This window comes from Ruditapes philippinarum, unplaced genomic scaffold (assembly GCF_026571515.1).
Source record: "Ruditapes philippinarum isolate M1 unplaced genomic scaffold, ASM2657151v2 ctg6247_1_1_1_1, whole genome shotgun sequence".
In the NCBI taxonomy this organism is placed as follows: Eukaryota; Metazoa; Mollusca; class Bivalvia; order Venerida; family Veneridae; genus Ruditapes; species Ruditapes philippinarum.
Genome location: NW_026858760.1, coordinates 183788 through 210149, shown reverse-complemented (window position 1 = coordinate 210149; position 26362 = coordinate 183788). Strand labels below are relative to the sequence as shown.

The following is a 26362-nucleotide window of genomic DNA, read 5'->3' as shown; positions in this document are numbered from 1 at the left end:
TCTGTTCGTGTCTGCCATATTGTATTTATTGATTAAGATATAGTCACTTCCGGGTGTTTTCGAAAATTTTGGAATTTCAAGTTTTATTAATCATGGTTTAAATATTCTTGATATATATAGTTTGCCAAATAAAGCAAAATGGGTATGATAACTTTATGTTTGATATGTTTTAGTGTATGGAAAGTTGTTTGGTTCTTTGAGTTAATCATATTGTTGTGTTTTTAGTATTTTTTAGTTACTGTTTATTACAAAATACATGTAGGATGGTCCCCTATAGTACCATTGTTCATATTATTTTCAGCAAATTGTACAAACAAAAAGAACTTGTATTTACTATTTTATTGAATTGTGTTTAACTGTCACATCTTGACTTTAAAATACACATGTCATGCATAGAATAACTGAATGATTTAAATTAGAAACATCTATGGTCAGTCACGGATTTATATTACAGGGATCGGACACTCCCAGTTAACCCTATATAAATGCTTTAATATCTTGTCGTGCACCCGATTAAGGTACATCGATCGATAATTTACCGGCGCTAAGCGTAAATGCCCGTTCGCAGCGGATACCTACTTTACAAAATACCATACAGCTTTTCCATTTATTATCCGATTTTGGAGATTTAAAGTTTATTTTGAAGAAAAATACTTATTTAATTCAAATATCTAATTTATTTTTTAAAGGTACAGTTTATCTGTCCGCAACGACGGTTAAAAAATTAACTTGACGAAATCCGCGGTAAATTTACATTTTTTATATAAAAAGCAGGTATTTGAAATTTATTATTACGGTACCATAATACTTTCAGTTTCAAAATAAAAAAGAAGCCGATGTAAGTTATTCACAGATGATCAAAGATGCAATATTTAAGATTTATTGGGTTATGTAGTCAAATTTATTAACGCACAATTGTTTTACGGGTAATGTATTGCGGCCTTTACACGTGAAGAAAATTTATTCATTTTTTAGTACAAAATATTGCCGAAATTGTCAATATTGCCATAATTATAGAATATTTAAATTTCATTCATCATTTATATCATTATTATTTTTGTAAATCTGTTTTCAAATGTCGGTGCAGTGAAGTAGACAATCATCGTAACAGTAAAGTTCTCTCGTGTGGCTGTCTCGATTCCGGCCTGTTTAATGTCACTCGTATATTTTAATCCGTATATTTTAATTATTCTTTTTATTTGAATGCCTGTAGAAAGATATTTATGATACTTATTAATGTAACGCTAGAAAAACAATAAAAATCTTTACAGTTTGGGTCAGTATTTTGCGAAATAAAAGTAACTGTTGATTATTTTTTACACATCGCTTAAATTTCTTTCAAGTTTAATTACTTTTGAAGGGGGTAAGTGATAATTAAAAAACTTTATTTCCAAACTTTCATTACCAGGTTACATGTGATAATTGCAACACTCAATCTTCCAAAACAAATAGAATTTGAATGTATATTTTGTATATGCGCGGTCTTTAACTACAGTCCATGGCATATGTGGTAAGAAAATGATTCTGAAGAGGATATATATAAATACAATGTAAATCTATTTTCTTTATTAACATTTATAAATGAAATTGAAAATATACAACTAAATTTGTATAGTGCTTTCTCTGAAAAATAATGAAAATAAACATGTGATAAATAAATCATTTGACGTGAATTGTTAAGGATAACCATGAAAAAAATTATGTTTCAAAATAAAAAATAATATTATAAAACAGCTGTTCTCTATGCCAATAAAAGTTTCTTCCTTGCCAATCTAATGAATTCATCTATAGGAATGCTTGTCTAGAATGGTCTGAAAATATATTTAATACACTTATTAGTAGAATATTTACTATATTTATACTAATATACAGGTAATCAAATAAAAAATGTACAAATCATTTGGAAATAATTCACAGAAATAAAGACACATTTCAAACATGAATTTCTTTAAAAGTTATTTAGCAATCAATAAACATTTTTTGCAATGCCATTATTAAACCATGTAAAAAATAATTATCTTATTCTGAATCGCGGTAATAATTCGTGCTTGAAGTATAAGGGCGGCGAAGTGTAGAGAGTATGCCTAAACAATAGGCGAATATTTTTCAAATTAGGTACTTTTTAACTAAGCGTTGCAGCGTTCTATCAGCATATTTTCATATATTAATACTTTAGCGACACAAAATAATACTGCATCAATACTTTCATATGTGTATAATTTTTCACAAAGCTGCAATAACACCACATACTCCGGTGAAAATCTGTCATATTTCGTACTCCGCGCATTCCGCCATCTCATTCTGTCCACCTTTATCCGATTCCGCGCATGCGCGCGACGGGACTTTAAGCTAAACGAAAGTGTCCGATCCTTGTAATATAAATCCATGGGTCAGTCAACCATGTTTTCTTCTTCTTCTTCCAATATACTGGCCACCTTCAACTAACTGAAGTTTACTGCCAAGTTAATGCGCAAGACGGAAATAGTGAGGAATATATACAGTGCAGGTTAAAAACAGACTAGAGTGTGGTTTAGATATAGAGTTGGTACAGATGAGTAAGGAATGACTCAACTGTACCGGCTGACGTAGCATCTGGAGGTAGGCTGTTCCAGTCTTTGATGGTGCGTGGGAAGAAGGATTGTTGACGGTATTGTGTACGGCAGTAGGGAATCTTGTAGGATAGGTTGTGTGAATTTCTTGTAGATGTGGAGTTTGAGGGTATGATCATGAGTTGTGTCTTGTGAGTTGTCTAGAGCGACCTTGTTGTTGATGACTTTGTAGAGCATGATCAGTCTGGCCTCCTTGCGATGTTCTTGTAGTGAATTCCATTCAAGGTCTGCAAGCATGTCTGAGACGCTGGACCTGTTGTGGTACTTGTTCTTAACATACCGTGCAGCAAGTCGTTGGACCATGTCTAGACGGTGTATGTCTCCCTTCTAGTGGAGGTCCCAGACAGTGCTTGCATACTCCACTGTGGGGCGGACTAGAGCTTTGTAGGCCGTTTCTTTGGTGGAAGTAGAGGCGATGTTAAGGTTTCATCGCAGGAAGCTGGTGGTAGGGTTGGCTTTGTTACAGATGTTATTTATATGTTGGCCCCAGTCTAGGTTGTTATTCAGGGTGCATCCAAGGTATTTAGCTGATGTGATGTGCTTTAGAGTATGACCATGAAGAGTGTAGTTGTGGCAGATGGTGAGGACTTGGCATTTGTCTGGGTGGAATGACATTTTCCTGTTCTCTTCCCAGACAGCTAGTTTGTCATGGTCAGCTTCTAGGGTGGAACAGTCAGACTTGTTCGTGATGGCAAGGTAGGCCAGCGTATCATCTGCAAATAGTGGGACGACTGCGTTAAGACCCTCTGGGATGTCATTTATGTAGAAAAGGAACAGACTTGGGCCAAGGACTGAGCCCTGTGCGAGGCCAGATTCTACAGATACTGAATCTGAGGTAACTCCTTCCAAGACTACAGACAAAAACTCACCTTGTTTATCGTGTCACACGTCCTAGATGGGTGCTCACAACAAGGAACGGAAGTTGCTCACAACATTTTTACCGATGGACATTTTACACTCGTTGTGAGTTAAACGGGCGTGACTTATCTCCTCCATGATATATCTTGCATCTTTATCAACTATGGCTTTAACAGTATTCTTATGTCTTTTTCAGAGGAAGCGAAAATTGGCCGCCAGGGCAGGGATCATCCTTAACAGTCCTACCTTCCTCAGACTTTAACACCCACCTGGCAATTGTACAATATGGAAGGGCATTTTCTCAATAAACTAAATCTAGATCCATTTAATTTCTGATGTGCATTTACCCAATAACCCACAAATTTTGCAATAACCTCATTGATCCTCTCTCAAATCACAATGCAACTTAGCCATGTTTACAACCAGTACACAAAACCACATGTATTTAAATCAATAAATGACCTGCTAAAAGTTTACTGCATGTGTAAATCGTGCCAAAATAGACTGTTGGTTAGTCACCAATAATGTTGTTTAGAAACCAATAATCTTTACAACGGTATATTAGACATGTATGTACTTTCACGTTCAAATCATGGTTAAATTGAGTTGTTGCCATTACAGTTGACTCTCGTTATCTCGAAGTCATCGGGACCGTCCAAAAAATATCGAGATAACAATAAGTCGAGATAAACATATGAGAGTTTGAACAAGGCAGAAACTGATTTTTACAAATGACATGTGCATACCTTATGTCAAATAAACTATGATATCCCCGTGTCTTGTTTTCATAAGCGTAGTCAATATTTAACAAAGTAACATTAGCGGATGTTTACCAGCGGAAATACAGGTGTCTGTGATAAAAACACATGGTAGGGTTTACTCAGTAATACACCAATATAGTGAAAACATTGTTTTCAGGGTGGTTGATCCTGATATCCTCCCAGGTTAGTTATCAGGTCTTTCTCAAGATTGTTCGACCGCTGATTGATTTGTTGATGTTGTGAAACAATATTGCAACGATAACGTTTCTATACTTTCACTATTTCATTTACATTTAAAGTCATAATGAATTGATACAGTGTTTGAATATTTATAAAGAACGTAAGATTCACTCATTTTGGACATAAGTCAATCAACACGCTAATTAGATTAACTTTTATAATAACAGCTCAACTTGTTACAAACATAATAATAATGTAATCATCTTTATGACAAGTGCTATTGAGCAACTATCGTCTGGTTTGTGTTGTTTCACACGTCTGAAGGGAACAGACGAAAGAAAACTATTAGTCGAGATAAACAATAGAGAATAGTGTGAAAATAACTGTCCGGGCTAAAATTTTACATCGAGATACTGAAAATGTCAAAATAAAAATATCGAGATAAACAAATATATCCAATATAGATAAAGAAGGAAGAAAATCGGGACTTTCAAAATTTCATCGAGATAAAGAAATATCGAGAAAAGCGATGTCGAGATAACGATAGTTGACTGTAATTAAAATATGCCCCTTGTAGATGAACTTATATTTCATCTGTAATGTTGGATAGAAAACGTAGTTACTTATGGAATTGGCTCAGGATGTTTTTAGGATCGTTGTATGATAATGTCCATCCACATGTAATTATATAATGGTAATTAAATTGAAGCATTTCCATATTGATTGTAATTAATTAATTACATTGAACCCATGTTTTACAGTTTAATTAGCTAACTGTATCAATTAAGAGCCTAAGACCCTTAATAATCAGGTGTGCGATATAAGGGCTATCAATTTGCCCCCTTGTTTTATTATAACATTAAACAAAGTCAGAATTCAGTTTTATCCTGTCACTTGTATCAATTTCGGCCCGATAACAAGGTGCCGTATATTTTTACTGATCTACGGCACTTGATCACGTGGTATGCATAGTTTGTCTGACTACTTTTCAAGAAAAAATATAAAAACTGTCGTTAAATCTTCTGTGTGTAGAATAACGAATTTTGGAAACGTTGATAAAACTTTGTTTGTTTATTTTATTTCACTCTATAATTTTTCAAGCGAAATAAAAATTATTAAAAGTGAAATAAATGTAAAACTTAACTCGTTTGCGACATTAAAATAGCGTACTTGATTTGATTGTTTTGCACGTGCTGTTTGGCGTTACATTGTGACGTCACGTAAACAATACTTTAAACGTCTGTACAGCGTTAACGACTGAATAAAAGATATTGGTGTTCGGATTCATTTTCTTAGTTAGATCATTTTCTTTCATTCTAGATAGTTTTCACAACAAAATTGTTTTTATTTATCACATTTTTCAAACAAAATGGCGCCCTCAATGTGAAAATACACAGGGAGATAATAAGAACAGCGAGTGCATTGTTGTAGAATAATGCACGCTTAGGGCCTTCTTTGTTTATAAAGAAATAAAACATTTCAGATAGTGTGATTAAAGGTAGTTTGCTTAATAAAATTCTTTAAAAAAAACGGTGACAGGATAAATAGAATAATAGATTGGTGCCGTGGATGGAGAAAGTTTATCTGGCGAGGCGGAGGAATTTATTTGGTGAGCCGAAGGCGAACCCAATTAATTCCGGAGCAGAGCCAGATAAACTTTCTCCATCCACGGCACCAACCTATTATTCTCTATGTTTAGGGTTGGACCACAGGTGTTTGGGGCATGGATTGGTCACTATGCAAAAAAAATCAAATTGCATCCAACTAACACAATAACTAAATTACAATGTCAAACTAACATTTTTTTGTTTGTCTTTTCAGCTTTCACAGAAAAGATAGGCAATATACCATTTGCCTCACTGATAGCATGTATTATTGTGTTTGTTGGAGTCGGGGTATTTTGTGGCACGTTATATCGTGCGCTGACAATCATTATTAAGTCTGTAATGCAGGAGCTCTTCCAATTCAACGTATCATGGTAAGTTATACTCTATTATAATGCTATTCTAATTGATTATAGATTGCCTTTGGTGAATTAAATTTATTTACTATTTAACCTGCATGAATTTGAACTGAAAGTGAATATCACATCTAACTGAGGGTGATAGAAGGAAATGTTCACCAGAAGCAAGTGATGTCAACCATGGGGTAGTGACATTCCCAAATTTCACCCTTTGATGTCATATAAGTACCATATATAAAACTTGTTAGGTTACAGGTATAAAAATAGCATTTGCTGCCAGTATAGAGCCAGGCCAGTCTGTTTACATTCCACATTTTTCTGGAGACAGAAGACATTTTTTGCCTTAATTTTCCTTGCCTGTTTGATATACACTGTCTCCTTATGATCAACTTACATGTATTATTGCAAATGGTGCTATTCAATTATTACTTTGGTTTGGATCTTGGTACTTTCTTGAAATTATTGCTTTTCAAGTAAAAGATGTGAAAAAAAGATTTGTTTCTTTTGAAATAATCTTCTAAATCAGTGTCTTGTACATTGCCTTCGCAAATTTATATACATGTAAAATTGATACATACATGTACATTTATTTATTTCAGGTTGGAGGTACTACAGATTGTATTTATAGTGATTGCTGTAGTGATGGCACTGTTTGCCATACTTCTGTTGATATTTTCTTTCCTAGCAACAGGAGCAACTAGAAAGAATGTTTATTCTGGAGCCAGTTGCATTATGGGTGGCCGAATTTCAGCAGCATTTGTAAGTATCAGTGTGTATTAATGATTGTGAAGAGGTTTCCATACATGTAGGCCTCCTTGCTTGAGTTGATAAGATCACTGTGTTATAATAGCTCACCTGTGCTTAAGGATGACCATGAGCTACAAGGAATGATCAAGTGTCCACCCATCTTCTATGATCTAGATCAAATCTATATAAAACTTGCTCAAAATGTCTCCCATTACATGTAACTCTTAACAATTTTACGGTAAAGTGTTAATTTGAGAAATCTGGGTGCAATAACTTGGTCACCAGGTTGCATCACAGAAAACCCTTGTTATTTAGAGGTTGATTTTATTTATGAAGCCTCGGGAAACAGTATTTTCCTTAGGATGATATTTTTACTCTTATTTATTTTATATTTTTACTGTTACTCACAAATATACAATGTATGTATTATTTGATTAATTACCCGAAAAATATGTCTTTGGGACACTGTTAAACGTGTTTCTATAGGTTTTTATTTTTCAGATGTTTACTTTGAAAATACTATTACCTGTGTACATGTAGCAATACAAACACATGGTTCACAGAAATACTAGTAAACAGTAAGAATAACTCCTATTGGCCTATGGGAAATTAACATTACAAAAATAGTGAGGGGTAATAAAACCATCTATTTCTACTTTCAATGTTTACATATTGTAGAGTTTTATCTGTCATTTGAGCACCTAATTATAGTTAATATAATCTTAGGGAAAGTTAGGGTACTCCTACTAATGTAAATCAAGTTTGAAGTTTTCATTTTTCATTCACCTTAATAGGATTTGGTTTCATATAAATGACCTTAAGATAAAGTTCTTACTAATAGTTACTTTCAAAGGGAGTGGCAGTTGACAGAGATTCATCTGTTTTTACAATTAATATTTTCCTTAACCTTTCTGTTGTATTTTGTGAAATGATTAATATTCCTGCTTGATCCAATTGGGTTAAAGGTTAATATCTGTACATGTTAAATTTTTACATTTAAAATCTATTATTTAATCATATAAGGTAAGGGACCCTCATCAGGCTAAATATCTAAAATGGACTTGTCCGTCCTTGAATCTGGACAGAATAATATATCATGTTTAATAAATATGATAAGCAAACAGTGCAGATCATGGTTAGTCAGCAAAAATGACTGGTTTCATGGGTAAATGTGCTATGGGTAAGCCAATAACATATCCGGGTTTGAGCTCACTGTTGTCATTGTAATGTTTCTAATTTGATACTGTAAATGTGACTTAAATTTTTCATCCAGGAATTGTACTAGGGAAGTGATTAATCTGAAGTTGGTTAAGATTTCGGATCAAAAATATTTTGAATTTGATTTGAATTAAAACACTGCTTATAAATACATTATAACATCTGCTGATTGTAATGTAGATCACTATAATGCATAGTAAATTCATTGAGCTTTCCAAGAATTCTTTAGATATTCAATGTTTTCTGTGAACATTGAACATTCATAAGAGAGCTAACTCTGCCAGATATATTATATTCTTCATTCAGTTAAAATATTGAGTTGCTTCCCTTGGATAAGTAGATTTTTTTATAACTTTTAGAGATGTTGCATAGAAACAATCAAACTACAGGGCTCACGCTGTCGGTCGCCATAGTCGCCATTTGCGATTATTTTATAAGATTGGCGATTATTTTTGCATTTTGGCTACAAAATCTGGCGATTATTTTTTACTTCCAACTTTATTTTTTTTACTTAACTACATTTACCTTAAGCATACTGCCTATAAAAGACACTATTTAAAATGAAAATATTAGGTTCTTGTGGATATATAAGTTTGCCAGAAATTGTGCCTAGCATAGGTTGTTATATACATGTACAGTAGTATTTTATAGATCTATAATTATGCAAAGCTGAAATAATATTCTTTTGTGTTATATCATCATTCTAAAATTAAATCTTGTGCAGTTTGCCCAGATGTTTATAATTTTAACAGCACTTATAATTTTCGGTTTGTTTTCTTGAAATCTCCTGAATTTTTAACTTGTATCTTAACATTACATTGAGGAATAGTGATGGGGGCCTTGAACTCAAACTTGGGTCTTTAGTCTTTACCATTTTTCTTTATATGGCACAACTCCAGTATGTTTAGTTGCAGGAAACAGACTCAAGAATTATTTAAATAAGCTACAATCTTATTTTGCTATCCAGCTTTAAAAAAAAATGAAGAAAAAAAAAAATTGTTTAGAAATAAAAATCTATAAGGTTGCATGTGAGCAAATTTAGAAAGTGCTGAATACGAATTTTCTCGCTTTAACATAATATAAGCTATTCAAGGCCATCCTACTTATATAACATTATCTACAGTAAACCCAGTTATCTATCTTTCACTTAGTGACATTTTCTATGAATGCGTATTTGACTGAGTAACTTTTTCACATATAGATTTTTTGTGTTTTGACCGAATTCTTTTATCTAGTTGTCATTAAAGATAATGAGGGGACCATCATAAAATAAAATGAGGGGAGCGGTGGCCTAGTGGTTAAAGTGTCTGCCTCTCAACCCAGGGATTATGGGTTTGAGCCCTACTTGGGTCACAGTCATGTTTCCTCATATACACTGTATCACCAGTACTGGTTAGTTCAAGGAAGCAGACTCGAAAGTGATTAATATAAGTTGCAAGTACTTGTTTCATAATGGAGTTAGATATAAATATGTTTAAACTAAATACAAATTTATGAAATATGTGTGGAAGCTATCGTGCTGAAGACGTTCAGAAGATCAGAAATTTTGAGGTGCCCTCTTGCTTTCAAAATAAAACAGAGCCGGGCACCAGCTAATGCCCTTTTGCTTTCAACATGATACAGAGCAGGGCACAAGATGTCCTTCTCCAACAGTGAAGCATAAATGTAGCAATTTGCCCATTGCAGTATCCATGTGACTAAAAAATTGGACAGTAAAATAAACACAGAAAAATTGTTTTCATGATATTAAAAATGGAGTATTTTTGCACATATATATTTCAGTAAAGAATTTGACATATGGGAGATAATAAAAAAAAATTGTATTTTTGTCTACTCTTTATAAGGAAATCTCTTTTTACTATTTGACTTCTAAATTTGTCCGTTTTATTTCTGTACTTTACTTAGGTTCACAATCTCTAACGGAAAGATATGTCCCACCTATTTTCATACAATATGAGGTGAAAATTAAAGTGAAGATGGTACCTTTTTTCATTGCTTGTTCGAATTTATAGCGGACAAAATCATTAACCTTAATGCACTCTTCCTAGATAAATCGGACAAGTTGCCCACATGTTTGTTCATGTAGGAGAAACCCTTCATTTCCATCTTTAAAGTGAATTGGTCTATAATGGACGATCTGGTATTCTATAAATAATTATGTTGATAGTGTTTAGTATCGTACATGAAAACAAACCACCAAAAAATTATATATGGTTGTTGATTGTAAGTGTTAGATTACATGAACCCTTATGACATAATTGTTCAAATATAGCAGATAATATAGTGTTCCAGAACACACACAACAATTATTGTACATCATATATAATTATGTTCACATTAAATCACTTAAGAACTCTTTATCAACATTTTTTTCTGGAAATATTTCATAAGGATATCTAAGTGTTACATTTCTATTGTTTTTATCAATATTTGAAATACTTATGGAAAATGTGTCCCGTTGTAGACCAATCCACTTTTATGATATTTGTCTAATATGAACACATAGTTGAACTGTTTTTTCCTACATTGAAAAAGTAATTTCAGACACCATCTTACTTAAAATTTAGAAATGATTCAAATGAACATTCTTTTGTAACATTCTTCGGTAAAAATGATTAACTACCTTTAAAAAACAGTTTTTGACATTTTCAAGCGCATGCATGTCACTCATGTTTCACTTGTGATGCACTATGCTCCTCCTTGTACTAGCAAAGTACGAGGTGTCAGATGATACTATTTATAGAGCAAACTAACCTTCAAAACAAATTATAAATATGGATTAATGGCATCTGTTATACTCACACTATCAGAAAGCTGCTGTTTCTGAAACCTTCCAGTAGTGTGAACAAAACATCGTGCAGGCTTTGTTTAACTTCTTTAAGCTGTATGTATTAGTATAATTAATCATTTTCAGACAATGGCAAAGTGCTTATAACCAGAATAGTTTAATATATAATTATTATAAATGACATTTTAATCCAAAACATTTTAAATTTGTAGGATGGACTTGCCCTATTTTGAATCTGTCCTGGAACAGTCCATTGTTAATGGGACTCCACTGAGGTTTTTTGACACGATGGGACTGGAAATAATTTTTTAAAGATTAATGTTCCATTTTATAATAGTCTTGACCAATAACTTGTGTGCAAAATTTCAGATCATGATCGCTTATTATAATCGTGTCACAGTGCTCAAATTAAGCAACAGCTCACTGTATGGAGACTTAACTAACTTGACAACTGAATTAAGATTTTGATGATCCAGAAAGTGGTCTTCTTTAATGATATTAGTTTAGTATTTACAGAATTAATTTTAGTTCAGTTGTGTCAGAAGCTATAAGCTTATAGACACACTCTCAAATCAGTTCCTCTTAGCAATGAGTGTAAAGTTTCTTGCTCATCCTGAGTTTATTCTGCCAAGCTAATGACAATTATAATTACCTTTAAAACAGTTATGTACTCCAGGAATTTCAAGGCCAGGGTTCAAGGTTATATAGAAATTCTCTGAGCTCAATCTCAGATCTCAAAGTATTTGATTGGTCAGAAACGCCAACCAATGAAAATCCTGGGATTAATGAGACAGAACTCAGGAAAAAAAATTTATAATCTCCGGGCCAGATAGTATCAAGGCTGCTAATGCTTCATATTGACAAAAGATGTAATTATACATAAATATATGCTTAATAATTATAACAACCATAGAGAAAACATTTTGTGTAGGCAACTAAATAGTTATTCACACATTTATTAGTAATATTACATTTATGTCACATGTTCCCTTTTGTGGCGTACATATGATTGTACTTTATGTACAATTATGTAGAGCAGAATTCAATCAGTAACCATACAAGTTTTTACTCATTATTTCATCACAAAAGAATTGTTATATGTGTAGGATGGACTGGCTAACAATATGCAAAACATTATCATTGTTAATACCCAGGATTACTTTTTAACATTTTCTATGTAAGACACTAGTGATGACTGGAACAGTTATTGTGGTGATGTTTCAGCAAATGTACACCAGTCATGCCATTACTCTTATGCACTAGAAAACCAGTCAATAGACTTACTCCGGAATTAAGAATGTTACAGGGGGGGTACAAACAAACTTTTACAGTTACAGCTTTGAAAATAAGCGCAATGAGTTGACTATTAATCTATTATGACTGCAATGCATTGGAAGCTATAATGTCTAAAGTGGGGGCGAGGAATTATCTCGGAAAAACCTATATTTGCCAAGTTCTGGATGATTTCTCTTGTTACAACGGTCACCTTTCCCACAAACTTTGGGCCATACTAGCATTCTAAAATGGTGTAGTTACTTAACAATTGACAAGTGCTTCAAGTGTAACAGCAAATCATTACCTGTATAAAAGCTACTCTTCAGAGAATTATTTTTGTTATGAGGAAAAAAAACAACAAATAATGTAAACATAAACATCCACGCCCCCTCTTTCTATGGATTTTTTGCCTCATATTGTAGATCTGATATACTATTCAGTACTACAGTATATCTAGATATACAATCATTCACAGAGTTTCTAAGGTAAAGATGGAGATGTCATCAACAGATCCTTGCATCATTCGAACAACGTGTGTACGTTAGAATGCGCAATAATGGCAATGAACCTGTTCTAGATATTGTGATGTAAATAAATAAGGTTGACGTTGTTTATCAATAATAAACTAGGTCAGAGATATTGTAAACAAGATTATCTGGATAAAGATGGTATTTCAAAAATTGAACCCATGTTGAGACTGTGAGATATTTACAGTAAGATTATAGTGTCTGTGTTTACTATTAGTATCAGAAACTGATTAATGAATTGAATCCCTCGGTCCTGAGGTCAGGCGACCTACGTGAAAACATTTTTGGTATAAAGTACTTATTACTGTGTAAAGTACAATGAGATAACAATTTTATTGTATAAAATCTTAAGATATTAGATGTGTAGTTGACACTTATTCAAAAAAATGTATGTTATTAAATTTTAGTATATTTTGATTTCACATTTTAGATATAAATAAAGAAAGAAAATCATAATCTGATTAATCAAAAAGAAGAAAAAGTCAAAAATTGAAGGAAAAAAAATATATTGCCTCTTCTGGGGTTTGAACCCACACCCTATCGAAGCTCTGTCTCTTCACTGAAAATGAATACTCTTCAGAAAGGAGATACTGCTTAGGGCATCTAATACCTCAATGTCGTTTTTCAACATGACAGGACTGGAAATATTTTTCTGAGATTTGTGTTCCAACTAATGAAGGTCAGGACCAATAACTTGTGTGCAAATTTTGAGGTTATTCTTACCAGAATAATAATTTTTATGGAGAAAATGACCCAAAAATAAAAAGCAGGCAACCCAGTCTGCCTAAGAATCATACAAAATACGATTTTTAGTTAAATCTGAGTATATTTCTTTGTTATCTTTTGCAGAATTTTCCATATTAAGTTCTTCACTTAATATTTTACCTTCACTTAATACTTGTGAAATTTTCTGTTTTAGACCTTTAGACCTTAGTGGAGTTCCTTTAATGATAAATGCACCTGCCATGCTGAATTTCAGTTTTTTATGGCCTTGAACTCTTAATACTTTTGAATTTTCGGAAGTGTAAAAGTTTGAGAGAATTCATAACGAAAATAATAACACTGAACAGGTAACAATAGACCTGTCGAATACACTCATAATCAGTGAGAAAGAGATCAAATTGCAAGATTGAAGTACTTTCAGTGCATATAATGTTGAATTGCATTTATGCACCAGTCAGTTATGGTGAACTGCCCCAATTGATGTCCAATTGAGACTTACTACATCTCTTTGTAATCACGATTTGAGGTCACTATCCAAGGCCTGTTACTCTAGCAAAGATTTGGCAGAATTATAGCCCTTTGTGAAAATTCTTGGTTAAAGTTTTGCATGCAACATGAATCTTCAATTTATCTACTAAAGGTATTCACTTGAAACTTAATGCATGTCTTGTATGTCACTTTCCGAGGGCCATATATCTGCCATAAATTTTGACTGAACTATGACTTTAGAAAAATTTTGGTGCAGCATATATCTTTCATTAAACTACTGATTGTTTCTCGAAGGTCACTTTCCAAGACCCATTACTCTGACATGGATTTTGAATTTATAAACTGAACAAAATTTGATCCTCATCATCCAAAACTCATAACTACATGACTGTATGTGTCATGTGTATTATAAGTTGTTGTGTTTTTTGTGAATGAAATCTTCATCTTTGTTAATACCTACATTAACCAGACTTTTGTTACTGTTAAGCACTGAGAATAGTAGAACTCACTGTATGACTTACAGCTCTTGTTTGATAACATAATACTAAATATTTCAGTGTCTCCTGGTTATTTTAAAACATAATAAAAAATTTGGAAAAGGGGTGGATCTTTATCTTTTGAATTTCAATTTATTTGCAATAATATTATGTTTATTGCATTTTGTCGACCACCTCTTTTTGAAATGAATTTTGTAAAAAAAAGTGATTTTCAATTTAGATCTCAAGTAGTTGTCTTCATTATGGGTTGCTTATTCTCAAATATTAAGGGCACTTGTTGATTGATATGCGAAAATTTCAAATTTTATATCTTCAGACTTTAGGACCTCAGTGGAGCTCCTTCAAAACTATCACATTGATTTGCTCATACTAACAGTGAACGTTCTGATCTGATAAAATGACCCTTTTCTCTCCAATCCCTAACCCCCCCCCCCCCGCCAAAAAAAAGGTGTAGAGACGATAAAAAGAAATGCCCATCCTTGCCGAAAATCATAGTATATGATTTGATGGGTAATTTTCCATTCATTTGTAGGTTTCCATTGCTGTTAGATTGAATCGTTAGTTTTTATTTTGATACATGACTTTAAAATCATCAATTAAATGTTACATTAAATAGATAAAGCCCATTAATAGTTGGTTTTTTTCTGTTCAGAAATCATTCAACTTAGGTTTACTTTGGTTGACTAGACTTTTTCTGAAAACACATACAAAAAAACTAGGTAATTTTTAATCTTAGGCTGTTTGTGGCAGTTTATGTTTTGAAATGTTTTGTATTGTGGAAAGGTTAACCAAATGTCAGTATATGTCCAAGTTCATGTGGTAAAGAATTTCAAGTAGGAAAAATGTTTAGGAAAAATTAAATTTCAGGTGCACATGTCTGTTAAATTTTGAATGACTGTCCATTTTTTATTAGCACTTCTGGTTATAAGAAAAAGTCAAGCTGTTACTATTTATGATAACTGCGGCCTCGTTGTTGTGCAAAAACTTTAATGTAGGCCATTACTAAAACAATTTTAAAGATATCAATATGAAACTAAGAATATTTGCCTATCATGACAAAAGGGAGAAAAAAATTGTAATACAAAGGGCATGATACTGTACATGTATATATAATTGTTTAAAATTTATTGATTAGCATATAGCTGATATGGCAAAACTTTTCTAGTATTCATTTCTGTTTGATCTTTTATTCTTCACCATCCTTCACCCTTAGTCTACAGAATTTCAAAAATGGAATTGTCTGGCATCCGTAATCATCAGTTATAGAGGTATCAGGCTGACAACTGAAAGTCAGGTCTGCCCACTGAATAGAGCGGTCTGGTCAGACTGTATGGATGTACAAGGTGCTGCCTGGCACTATATATGAGCCGCGTCATTACAAAACCAACATAATGGGTTTGCGACCAGCATGGATCCAGACCAGCCTGCTCATCCGCGCAGTCTGATCAGGATCCATGCTGTTCGCTTACGAACCATATAACAAGACGAGAAACTGATAGCGAACAGCATGGATCCTGATCAGACTGCGCGGATGGGCAGGCTGGTCTGGATCCATGCTTGTCGCAAACCCATTATGTTGGTTTTGTCGTGACGCGTCTCATATATATATAACTGTATTAAGAAAAAGGCTTATCACTTAAGGTTCCTTCTGGGTAAAGGTTAAGCTAAATTTTTGTTTGCACTCTTTGATAAAACTGGTACTTGTGCACCATACAATATATTATCAGTTTAAAACATTGTAATATCAATTCAAAGGTCATATTATGATAACAGATATGGTGACAAATATTTCAACATTATACTATAAATATTTCTCATATACATTGTAATGTGTGGAAAATTTAAATTTTCTGTTCTTGATCTTTAATACAATGGGAATTTTTTTTTGAAACAATTTACATGTAGAAAGAAATGCTTCTGTTACATTACAGTGTCAGCAATCAATAATAATTTCAGTAACTCTTCGGCAATAGTATTAATTGCTTAGCTAAGCAGTATTATAGCATTTTGAATTTGTTTTAAAAACAATTTATATAGAAATGTTTCTGTTACAGTGTCAATGATAAATGATATTTTCAATAACTCTTAGCCAGCAGTAATGGCTTTAGTTAGTTAACAGGAATTTTTTTTTTAACAATCTATACAACAGTGTCAGTAATCAATGATATTTTCTGTAAGTACCTATAAACCAGTAATCTTAAGCCAAGCTAGCTTGACATTCAAGCAGTCTAATAGATTCTTAATTCTGATAGATTTTTCTATAACCCATAGTCTAGTCCAAATAATGTGACAACTCAGGCAGATTCAGACTTTTATCAAGCTAGGTCACAGGTATTAGCAGAGAATATTTCCCAGACATAACATCTTGTTTTAGAGTATGATTATTTGGACTAAAAGAATCTATATTGAATGTTGCTTACCTGTAAATCTTAATATCTCGTATTAATAGTTGGCAGTTTCAAATTCCAAGGACAAATTCTTTAGGCCCCTTCCAAAGTAGTAGGATGTCCCAACTTTGTACCAGTCCTACACCCTTTTTAGCTCGACTATACGAAGTATATGGAGAGCTGTCCTACTCGCCCCGGCGTCCGCGTCCAGATTTTAGATTAAAGTTTTGGTGCAGTAAAATATTTTTCACTATAACTTTGTCATTTCTTAAGGTATCAACTTCAAACTTCAAATATATGTTCCTTATCATCAACCACATCTTATGTGACAAGGTTCATAACTCTAGCACCAATATTTAAGATTTATCTCCCCTTGAACTTAGAATTTTCCTTAAAAAATACTATTTTTTACTGTTACTTCTTTATTTCTTAAGGGATCAACCTCATACTTCAAATATATTTACGTTATCATCGCCCCCATCTTATGTGACAAGGTTCATAACTCTAGCACCAATATTTTCAGATTTATCTCCCTTTGAACTTAGAATTTTCCATAAAAAATATCATTTTTTACTGTTACTTATTTATTTCTAAAGGGATCAACTTCATACTTCAAATATATTTACGTTATCATCATCCACATCTTATGCGACAAGGTTCATAGCTCTTGCACCAATATTGCAAGAATTATCTCCCCATAAAGTTAGATTTTTTTTACTAGAAAAATGTTATTTTTTATTATAACTTTTTTATTTTTAAAGGTATCTACCTCAAACTTCAAATACTTATTCCTTATCATCAATTACATTTTATGTGACAATGTACATAACTCTTGAAGCAATATTTACAGATTTATTTCTCTTTGAACTTAGGATTTTCTTTAAGAAATATAATAACTTCTTTACTTTTTAAGGTATCTACTTCAAACTTCAAATATATATTTCTTATCATTACACAAATGTTGTGTGGCAAGGTCCATAACTCTAGCATGACTATTTCTAGAATTATTCCCCTTGATCTTGGAATTTATGTTAACAAATGTTTTTTTACTATAACTTAATACATTAAATTATACATAATTGATTTTTCTTTCATAGTTTTGTCCTCCTTACTGCGTCCAGTATTTTATTAGTCGAGCTTCGCTGTCTCCTGTGACAGCTCTTGTTAGTGCTGACCATAGACTTTTTATTTGCCCTTTTGAACTTTCTATACAATCAATTTAAAAAGTTGTTTTTTAAATATATAAATAAAGAAATTATCCTACTTACCCTACACCACACTTACTTAGGGTTACCATGCCTTATGTATTTTCAGTTTATGGTGATATCGTACATCTTGAACCTAGCCTGGCTGGTGATCATGTCTGTTGGTGTTATACCAGTGATTGTTTACCTCATGTTGAGGTCAATATGTAACACAGAGATATACAGTAAAGATGCTGCAAGCCTCACAAATTATTGTTTCAGTCTGACACAGTTTGGTAAGTATGATAATTATAAATATATCAAAACCTGAATGTTTCCTGTAAACAGTGCTTAACCCATACATGGTTCATACATTAAATGGACTTGCTGTCGGGTCATCCATGGCCAAGTGCTTAAGATTGTTGACTTCAAATCACTTGCCCCTCACTGCTGTAGGTGATGTTGGAGACATTCAAGGGTCTTTGGATTCTTTTATGTGAGAATGCCACTGAAAGTCAGTAGTTCTCCCCAGGTACCTGCTGGTGGCTGAAATAATGCAAAGGGGCACCTGTAAAGCTTGAAAGTCAGGAAAAAAATGATTTGCCCAATTTACAATCTGGACAAAACTATTTATTATTTATCAAAAGGGAACTTTTTTTTTATTTAAATATGATTGAATGACGAAAAATGCAACCATGATCAGTCAGCATGGAAGTGCATGATGGTATCATCAAAACTACTAAAAGGAATGGGTTAAAATATCACACACTTGTTATACCCCCACCACAAAATGTGGGGGGGGCTATAATGGATTCGCTTTGTCGCGTCGGTCCGTCCGTCGGTCGGTCGGTCGGTCCGTCTCCATTTTCGTGTCCGCTCTATAACTCCCATACCAATTGAAGGATTTTCTTCAAACTTGGCTCAAATGTTCACCTCAACAAGGGGATGTGCAGAACCCATGTTGCCCATGTGTCAGCTCAAGGTCAAGGTCACAATTGAAGGTCAAATATCAAACAATCAAATATTACACAGTATGTCGTGTCCGCTCTGTAAGTCCTACACTAATTGAAAGATTTTCTTCAAACTTGGCTAAAATGTTCACCTCAACAAGAGGATGTGCAGAACCCATGTTGCCCATGTATCAGCTGAAGGTCAAGGTCACAATTGAAGGTCAAATATCAAACAATTAAATATTACACAGTATGTCGTGTCCGCTCTGTTAGTCATACACTAATTGAAGGATTTTCTTCAAACTTGGCTCAAATGTTCACCTTAACAAGGGGATGTGCAGAACCCATGTTGCCCATGTGTCAGCTCAAGGTCAAGGTCACAATTGAAGGTCAAATATCAAACAATCAAATTTTACACTGTATGTTGTGTCCGCTCTGTAAGTCCTACACTAATTGAAGGATTTTCTTCAAACTTGGCTCAAATGTTCACCTCAACAAGGGGATGTGCAGAACTGATGTTACCCATGTGTCAGCTCAAGGTCAAGGTCACAATTGAAGGTCAAATATCAAACAATCAAATATTACACTGTATGTCGTGTCCGCTCTGTAAGTCCTACACTAATTGAAAGATTTTCTTCAATCTTGGCTCAAATGTTCACCTCAACAAGGGGATGTGCAGAACTCATGTCACCCTTTTGCCGGCTTAAGGTCAAGGTCACACTTGAAGGTCAAATATTGACTTAGAAAATATTCTTAAATTTTAACATTTATTTGAATATTTCTGAATATAGAAAAGGTATTTGCTTGAAACTTAAAATGTATATGAAGTGTCACAATTAAGATATGCTGGTCAAGTTTCATAATTCTGTATTGCATTTTAACAAAGTTATGCCCCTTTTTAAGTCTTCAAATTTACATACAATCAAATATTAGACAATATGTAGTGTCGGCTCTATAAATCCCATACTAATGGAAGAATTTTCTTCAAACTTTACTCAAATGTTCACCTCAACAAGGTTATGTGCAGAATCCATGTCACCTGTGTGCCTTCTAAAGGTCAAGGTCACACTTGAAGGTCAATAATTGACTTAGAAAATGTTCTTGAATTTTAACATGTACTTGAATAATTCTGAAACTAGCACAGGTATTTGCTTGAAACTTTAAGATATACGAGATGTCGCAAATAAGATATGCAGGTCAAGTTTCGTTACTCTGTATTGCATTTTGACAAAGTTATGCCCCTTTTTAAGTCTTCAAATTTACATACAATCAATACTGGACAGTATTTTGTGTCCGCTCTATAAATTCTATACTAATGGAAGGATTTTCTTCAAACTTTACTCAAATGTTCACCCCAACTGGGCGATGTGCAAAACCCATGTTACCTGTGTGCCAGATTAAGGTCAAGGCCACACTTGAAGGTCACAAATTGACTTAAAAATAAAATGTTTAGTACATAGGGAAAATGAAAAGTTTTTTGTAACTGTTTCGAACATGATTTGATAATATATTTATACTATTACCTGTACTATTAGTCTTTTTTTCACCAGAGATAATTTCTTTTTATGTATTTGTGCCACACAAGTTATTGCCTTAACCACCTTTCCAAGTCCTCTTCTGTCAAGGACATTGGTGGGGGTATGAATCGCATTCAGCGATAGTTCTAGTTTTGTGTGATATTCCAACAGTATGTGCACAAGACCCATAACTCTGAGTTACCTTTAAACAGAGGTTTGTTCCTTTTCTTACTATTAAAGCACACTGTCTTATGGACACCTGTTGTTCTGATATCTGCATATGTAAATCTTTATGTATGTGTAATATAATTTATAATAATTATTTTTGTCTTTATATTTAAGGTGTGTATAGAAATCAGAGTTATCCTCTCAATATACAAGCACCTGGTAAGGAAGAGTTATGTGGACATACAGAACTAAGAAGATTCTGTGATAGAGTGAGTACTAAGTTCATTAATGATTATTAATGAAGTTCATTTCAGATGTTTCATAAATTTTATATGGCTTTTCAGTCTTGCAAATCTTTAGCATGATGGTCATAGTGTTTTAATGGTGAAGATGTATGTTTTTGTACTCTATAATAAAGTGTTGTACATGTATACATTAGTTTAACACTTTTTACATACATGTACCATCAATTGTGTTAAATTTATTTCAATCTGAATAATACTTTACTGTAGCTACATGTCTTCTAGTGGATTTAATTATCATTTTTTATGGTAAAGGTATTGCCATTTATTCTTTTCATATTTAAAGCACTTATTCTTTGATTTAGAATTAAGCAATACATATAATTACAATTACATGTAAAACTCCCAATCCAGGGATTCTCTGTAATCCAGAATCTTCTTGACTTCAGTTCAAACTCTTTAAAAAACCTTACTTTGTTCCTTCTATATTGATTATTCTATCTAGACATGCAATACCTGATAGCAAAACTTCCAATACTGAACATTTTTTCAGGACTAAATGTCAGTAAAATATTTATTTTTGACTCCATAAATCTGGAGAACCAAACACAGACAAAAAAATAAAATGTGCTGGGCCTTTATTTTTTCTTTAAGTTGTAAATTGTAAAAATTTTGACATTTACAACATTTAAATATAGTCATACATTTTATGAGTGTGTTTTATGGTTTAGAATATTTTATGGTTTTGTTATCGCCCATTAGTTTCCCATACATAAATAACTAATGCTTTTATAGGGCAAAAAAAGTCAATGTAATACTAATAGTTTATGTCATATAAAAATACTGCAATAAGTTTCACGCTCTACATGTTACATGATTATGATATATTTGTATTATACAATTTGTTTGTATTGTATTATATTTGTATGATATAATATTTGTAGATAGAAGAGGCTGGCCCACTATTTTGTATAGCCTATGTTGGTGCAGCTTTAATCTGCCTAGGCATGGTGAGTATTATGATCAATTATAGTAAAATATTTCATGCTTTAAGCTTATACAGATAGTTAACCCTTTTACCACTAAATTTATTAAAAAGATGACAACAAAGAAGTGTAGGTTCAATACTGAATAGATTGAACAAGTTGAATAAAATTAAATGAGGGCTTCTGGAAAAGCATAATGTTATTTCATTCAACAAGTTAAAATAAATTTAGTAATGAAGCTACACGAATACAATGTTCTGTTTATCACAGTCATGCCCAAAAAAAGAACTGTTTTTTTCATTGATGGGCACTTACATTAACACTAGCATTTAGACACTATGATTCTTTACCGCAAATGACATCATGCCAAATATAATATGCATGGCTGTGCAATACCGTTTTTACGGAGTCGCAAAAGCAACACGGGTCTGTTACAAATGGACTTGTCCAACATTGAAATTGAACCTGCACATTGTTACTTAAGGGGATTTCAATATAAAAAATGCATGAACGGAACAGATTGCACAGATGGGCAGGCTGGCCTGACAAACTGGTGTCATAGGCATGTCATGAATGCCATTAGAACTGAAATTGTTAAGTAAATTTATTACAAATGTAATGATATGTGTTTTTGGGAAACATATGGTGTTCCAAGTTGGTCATGACATTGTGTCACTCATAATGTGTCTGCAAATAACATTAATGATAAACTTGTAAACAGTGATTAATCTAAAAGTGCATCCTGCTTCAGAGATGCATAAAAATCTAGAAAGACGCACAGCTTCAAAATATATGCATCCTATTTGATGCATGCAAATCTGGTAGTTTGTAACCCAAAATATCATGGGTAGTGATTTGTATGTACCGTTTTAATTAGTTTAATTTGCATAGTTTGATAATTTAATCTCCGCCAGATACAGGCGCAAGGTCCATTTGGAAGAAATCATCGCCGAAAAAGTTAAATCTGTGTATGATAATAATAACATATTGCAAATCATGCATATGTTTTGAATATCAAAAGCAGCTTTAATATTATATTTCCCTATCAAGATGTGATAAAAACTTAGAATCCCCCTATACTGCATTATTATTCTATACAGACCTGTAGATCTTTTTTTCTGCCATTAAAGGTATAAAGCTATACCTTATGAAATATTTTCATTCAATTAATCAATAGTAAAATTATATTGTTTCCACAATCTTATGGTCGATTCTCGAAAAAGTTGTAAAATAATATGTCTCTGTTACTTAACACACACGAATATTGTTTGCAAACAGAATAAAATGTTCTGGAACAAAATATTATACTGCTATTTTAAGTAGGGCAATGTTTTTAGTGCATTTGCCATTTGTTTTTAAGGCAATAAACTGCAGTATTTATTTCATACAATCATTTTGGAAGTACACATGTAATATGGTAATGTTGGTTGTAAACAAGATGAGAGCAGTGAGATCATTTGTATGTCCATATGTGTCTAATGTCTTGTTACAAACTCCCATTTCACCAAAACAAACCAATATATTCAACTACCGTAATGCATGAAAGGCAGAATATTATGCAAATTTTATTCAAGCTATTGATTTGATAAAGACCTTAAATGCTTTTTACTCTGGATACTGTCTACAATGACTTCTAATTTGCATAAAGAAAAAAATCTCAAGAGAATGGCATTATTTAGAGGTTGTTTAAGAGATTGTTCAATGTCACAAAATTGTTTACTTCAGAAACAAAATTATTGAAATACTGTGGTTGTTTCTAAAAAATTTAAAAAAAAAACAAATTGTCAGTTAATGTGCATTTTACATGTATTTCAAATGATTATGTCTTAAAGGAGCTCTACTGTTCTCTAAAAACGTAAAAATTGAAATTTTAACATAGATTAAGTGAAGCACTTATTCCAGAGTCATTAGTCTTGATGCCCTTATGCTGTTTTACTAGTGCATTTTATATAATATTGAAAAATCTGAAAAGGATAATAAAGAAGCATACTCCGACTTAAATTAAAAATAGATAGTGCCCATTTTGAGTGAAAGCTGCTGCAACACTTTTAATTTTTTGGTCATTTTGCATGATAAAAATTAATATTCTGATGGAATAATATGAAATTTCAGACCTACATCAAAATTAATGTTACACAAATCTCAAAAAAAATTAATTTTTGGTAATCTCATAACAAAATTCCTAAGAGGTGTCCCTTTAAAATTGATTATTAATAGTCATATATTTTTTCTTATTCCACAGTTACACTTTATGATAACATTGGCCGCAAACTACACGCGAATCAGGATATCGAAAGAGCTGACTGATTATCGTGATGCCGTTGACATGGAAGAGCTGGAACTTCACTCCAACATGGACAAGACCTCGACACAGCAGTACTGACATACAACACGCTGGCTGGACCCCTCATCGAGACTCACACGCGATAATGATGATGATAGTGCGTACTCGGATGAAGCTTTCGACTAGAGGGTGTATAATAAGTGACCACAGGGATTGACATTCCAAATATGCTGATATAAACTATACAAACATTGACATTGAATGCAATGATATTACATTTCGAGCCAGTTTGAAGTCAAATAATCCCAATTCAATCTGATGGACAGTTTCATTATATTATTTTCATCACCTTTTTCTTCACACAATATTCTAGTTATATTTTCATGTATATGAGATGCAGCTGGTATGCGTGTATAATGATACAAATGATAGACAATGAAGCAGATGTATAGATGCCCTACTTTGTATATGTAAGGTTGACTGACACATATAATTGGAAAAAAAGAACAATTTTTTTGTTATGCAGAAGTTCAGTAAGGTTTCTCATGTCTTCTACAGTTAGGAAAGGTTAATCTGTAAGAATTTTGCAAAATACAAAATGCTTCCCATGCCTATTTACAGGCAATAAATATATTAAAAAAAAGTATAATATTTCATTACAAATCTAATATTGTACTTTTACAAAATCAAAATATGATATTTAAAGTAACATTATGCTCGTTTTTCACTGTTTAGTTGAGTTAATATAAATCAGTAATATGTATCAAGAGATTGACTGTTATAATGGTGATTGACCAATATTTGATGATGAAAAATGTTTAGAAAAGAAATATAGAAAAACTACTAATTATTTTTTTTTAAGCCTTTACCTGTGCACTCACCAATTACACATGGATGGGCATAATGTGATTTGAATTTACCTTTTGGTGTTTGTTATTCCAACTTTTTTAGGGAAGTATTTTTTTTAAACATGGATTTGAGACAATCTTTTCACGTCATTACAATTTGTGTACAGTTGAAATTTGCATTTTGAAGTTTTCGATAACTGTCAGTGCCTTTATTTGAAAAGTCTGTGTGAAAAGATTGTTTCTGTGTTGTCATATATTGTTTTAATGTTCATAAAACATATCATTTTTACATATCACTTGTGCAAAACATATCAAATATTGTATTCCTTTATAAAACATATCAAATATTGTATGCCTTTATTTTATAACTGTGACTTCTTTTTATATATTTTTATAGTAACTATATACATTGTTTGTGAATTACTTGTATATTTAATGAATTTACTTGTATAGTTTTTTAAAGAATTGTGCCAGAGTTTTAGAATTTTATTGTTGTGATTTTAATTTTTGTGTTTGTTCTATCTGTATAATTATATGCATACAATGAGTTGTGTATGCTAATGTTGAGGATTTAGCAGAGAAAAAAGTGTACATTGTATTTTGTGTTAAGTATGAAAAGGATGTCACTATAATTTTAAGTCAGTTTACTAGATAATGTCAGACCAATAAACAATATAATATTTTCAGATAAAGTATTTTGCAAGGACATAAGTAGCATGGTTTTAAGATAAAAGACAATAAATGAATAGTAAAAGATAGTTTTAAAAAGAACATGAATGTTTAAAATAAATATAAACTAAGTACTTGACATTGAATTTGTATGCCATTGTTTAAACCTTGGATTTCAAATAAATAGGACTATATTTGATTATTTTGAAATACTGCATTGTACTTTGGTGGGAGTCCTAGATTAGATTAAGTCCATGTAAGAGCCATCTGACTAATTGACAAGTCATGTGGTCAGTTTTATGCTTATGTCTTCAATATTCCACTGTAGGCAGTAAGATTAAATCTGTTTTAATTTGATTGTTTAAAATATTTGGTTTGGTTTGGTTAGAATCACTTCCAACAGGATATTTATTCCATCATTGCATAATAAAATTCAGTTTGATCTGGGTGTTATTAAAGTGACTGTTAGCTGCTTAAAAATAAAAATATTGG

At 32.5% G+C, this 26362-nt stretch overlaps 1 protein-coding gene across 1 annotated transcript; it reads left to right on the top strand.

The window, feature by feature from the left end:
• Nucleotides 1-24934, top strand: LOC132754156 (neuronal membrane glycoprotein M6-a-like). The gene is made up of 7 exons (XM_060744751.1): nucleotides 1-142; nucleotides 6230-6386; nucleotides 6971-7130; nucleotides 18337-18502; nucleotides 21016-21110; nucleotides 22028-22093; nucleotides 24312-24934. Exons 1-7 carry the CDS (start codon nucleotides 139-141, stop codon nucleotides 24450-24452), a joined length of 789 nt encoding a protein of 262 aa, XP_060600734.1. The 5' UTR covers nucleotides 1-138; the 3' UTR covers nucleotides 24453-24934.
• The last annotated feature ends 1428 nt before the right edge of the window (nucleotides 24935-26362 follow it).

Coding starts and splice junctions, on each gene's coding strand:
- LOC132754156 (XM_060744751.1), top strand. Junction 21,111..22,027: donor TAAGAAGATTCTGTGATAGA/GTGAGTACTAAG, acceptor TAATATTTGTAG/ATAGAAGAGGCTGGCCCACT. Junction 22,094..24,311: donor CTTTAATCTGCCTAGGCATG/GTGAGTATTATG, acceptor CTTATTCCACAG/TTACACTTTATGATAACATT.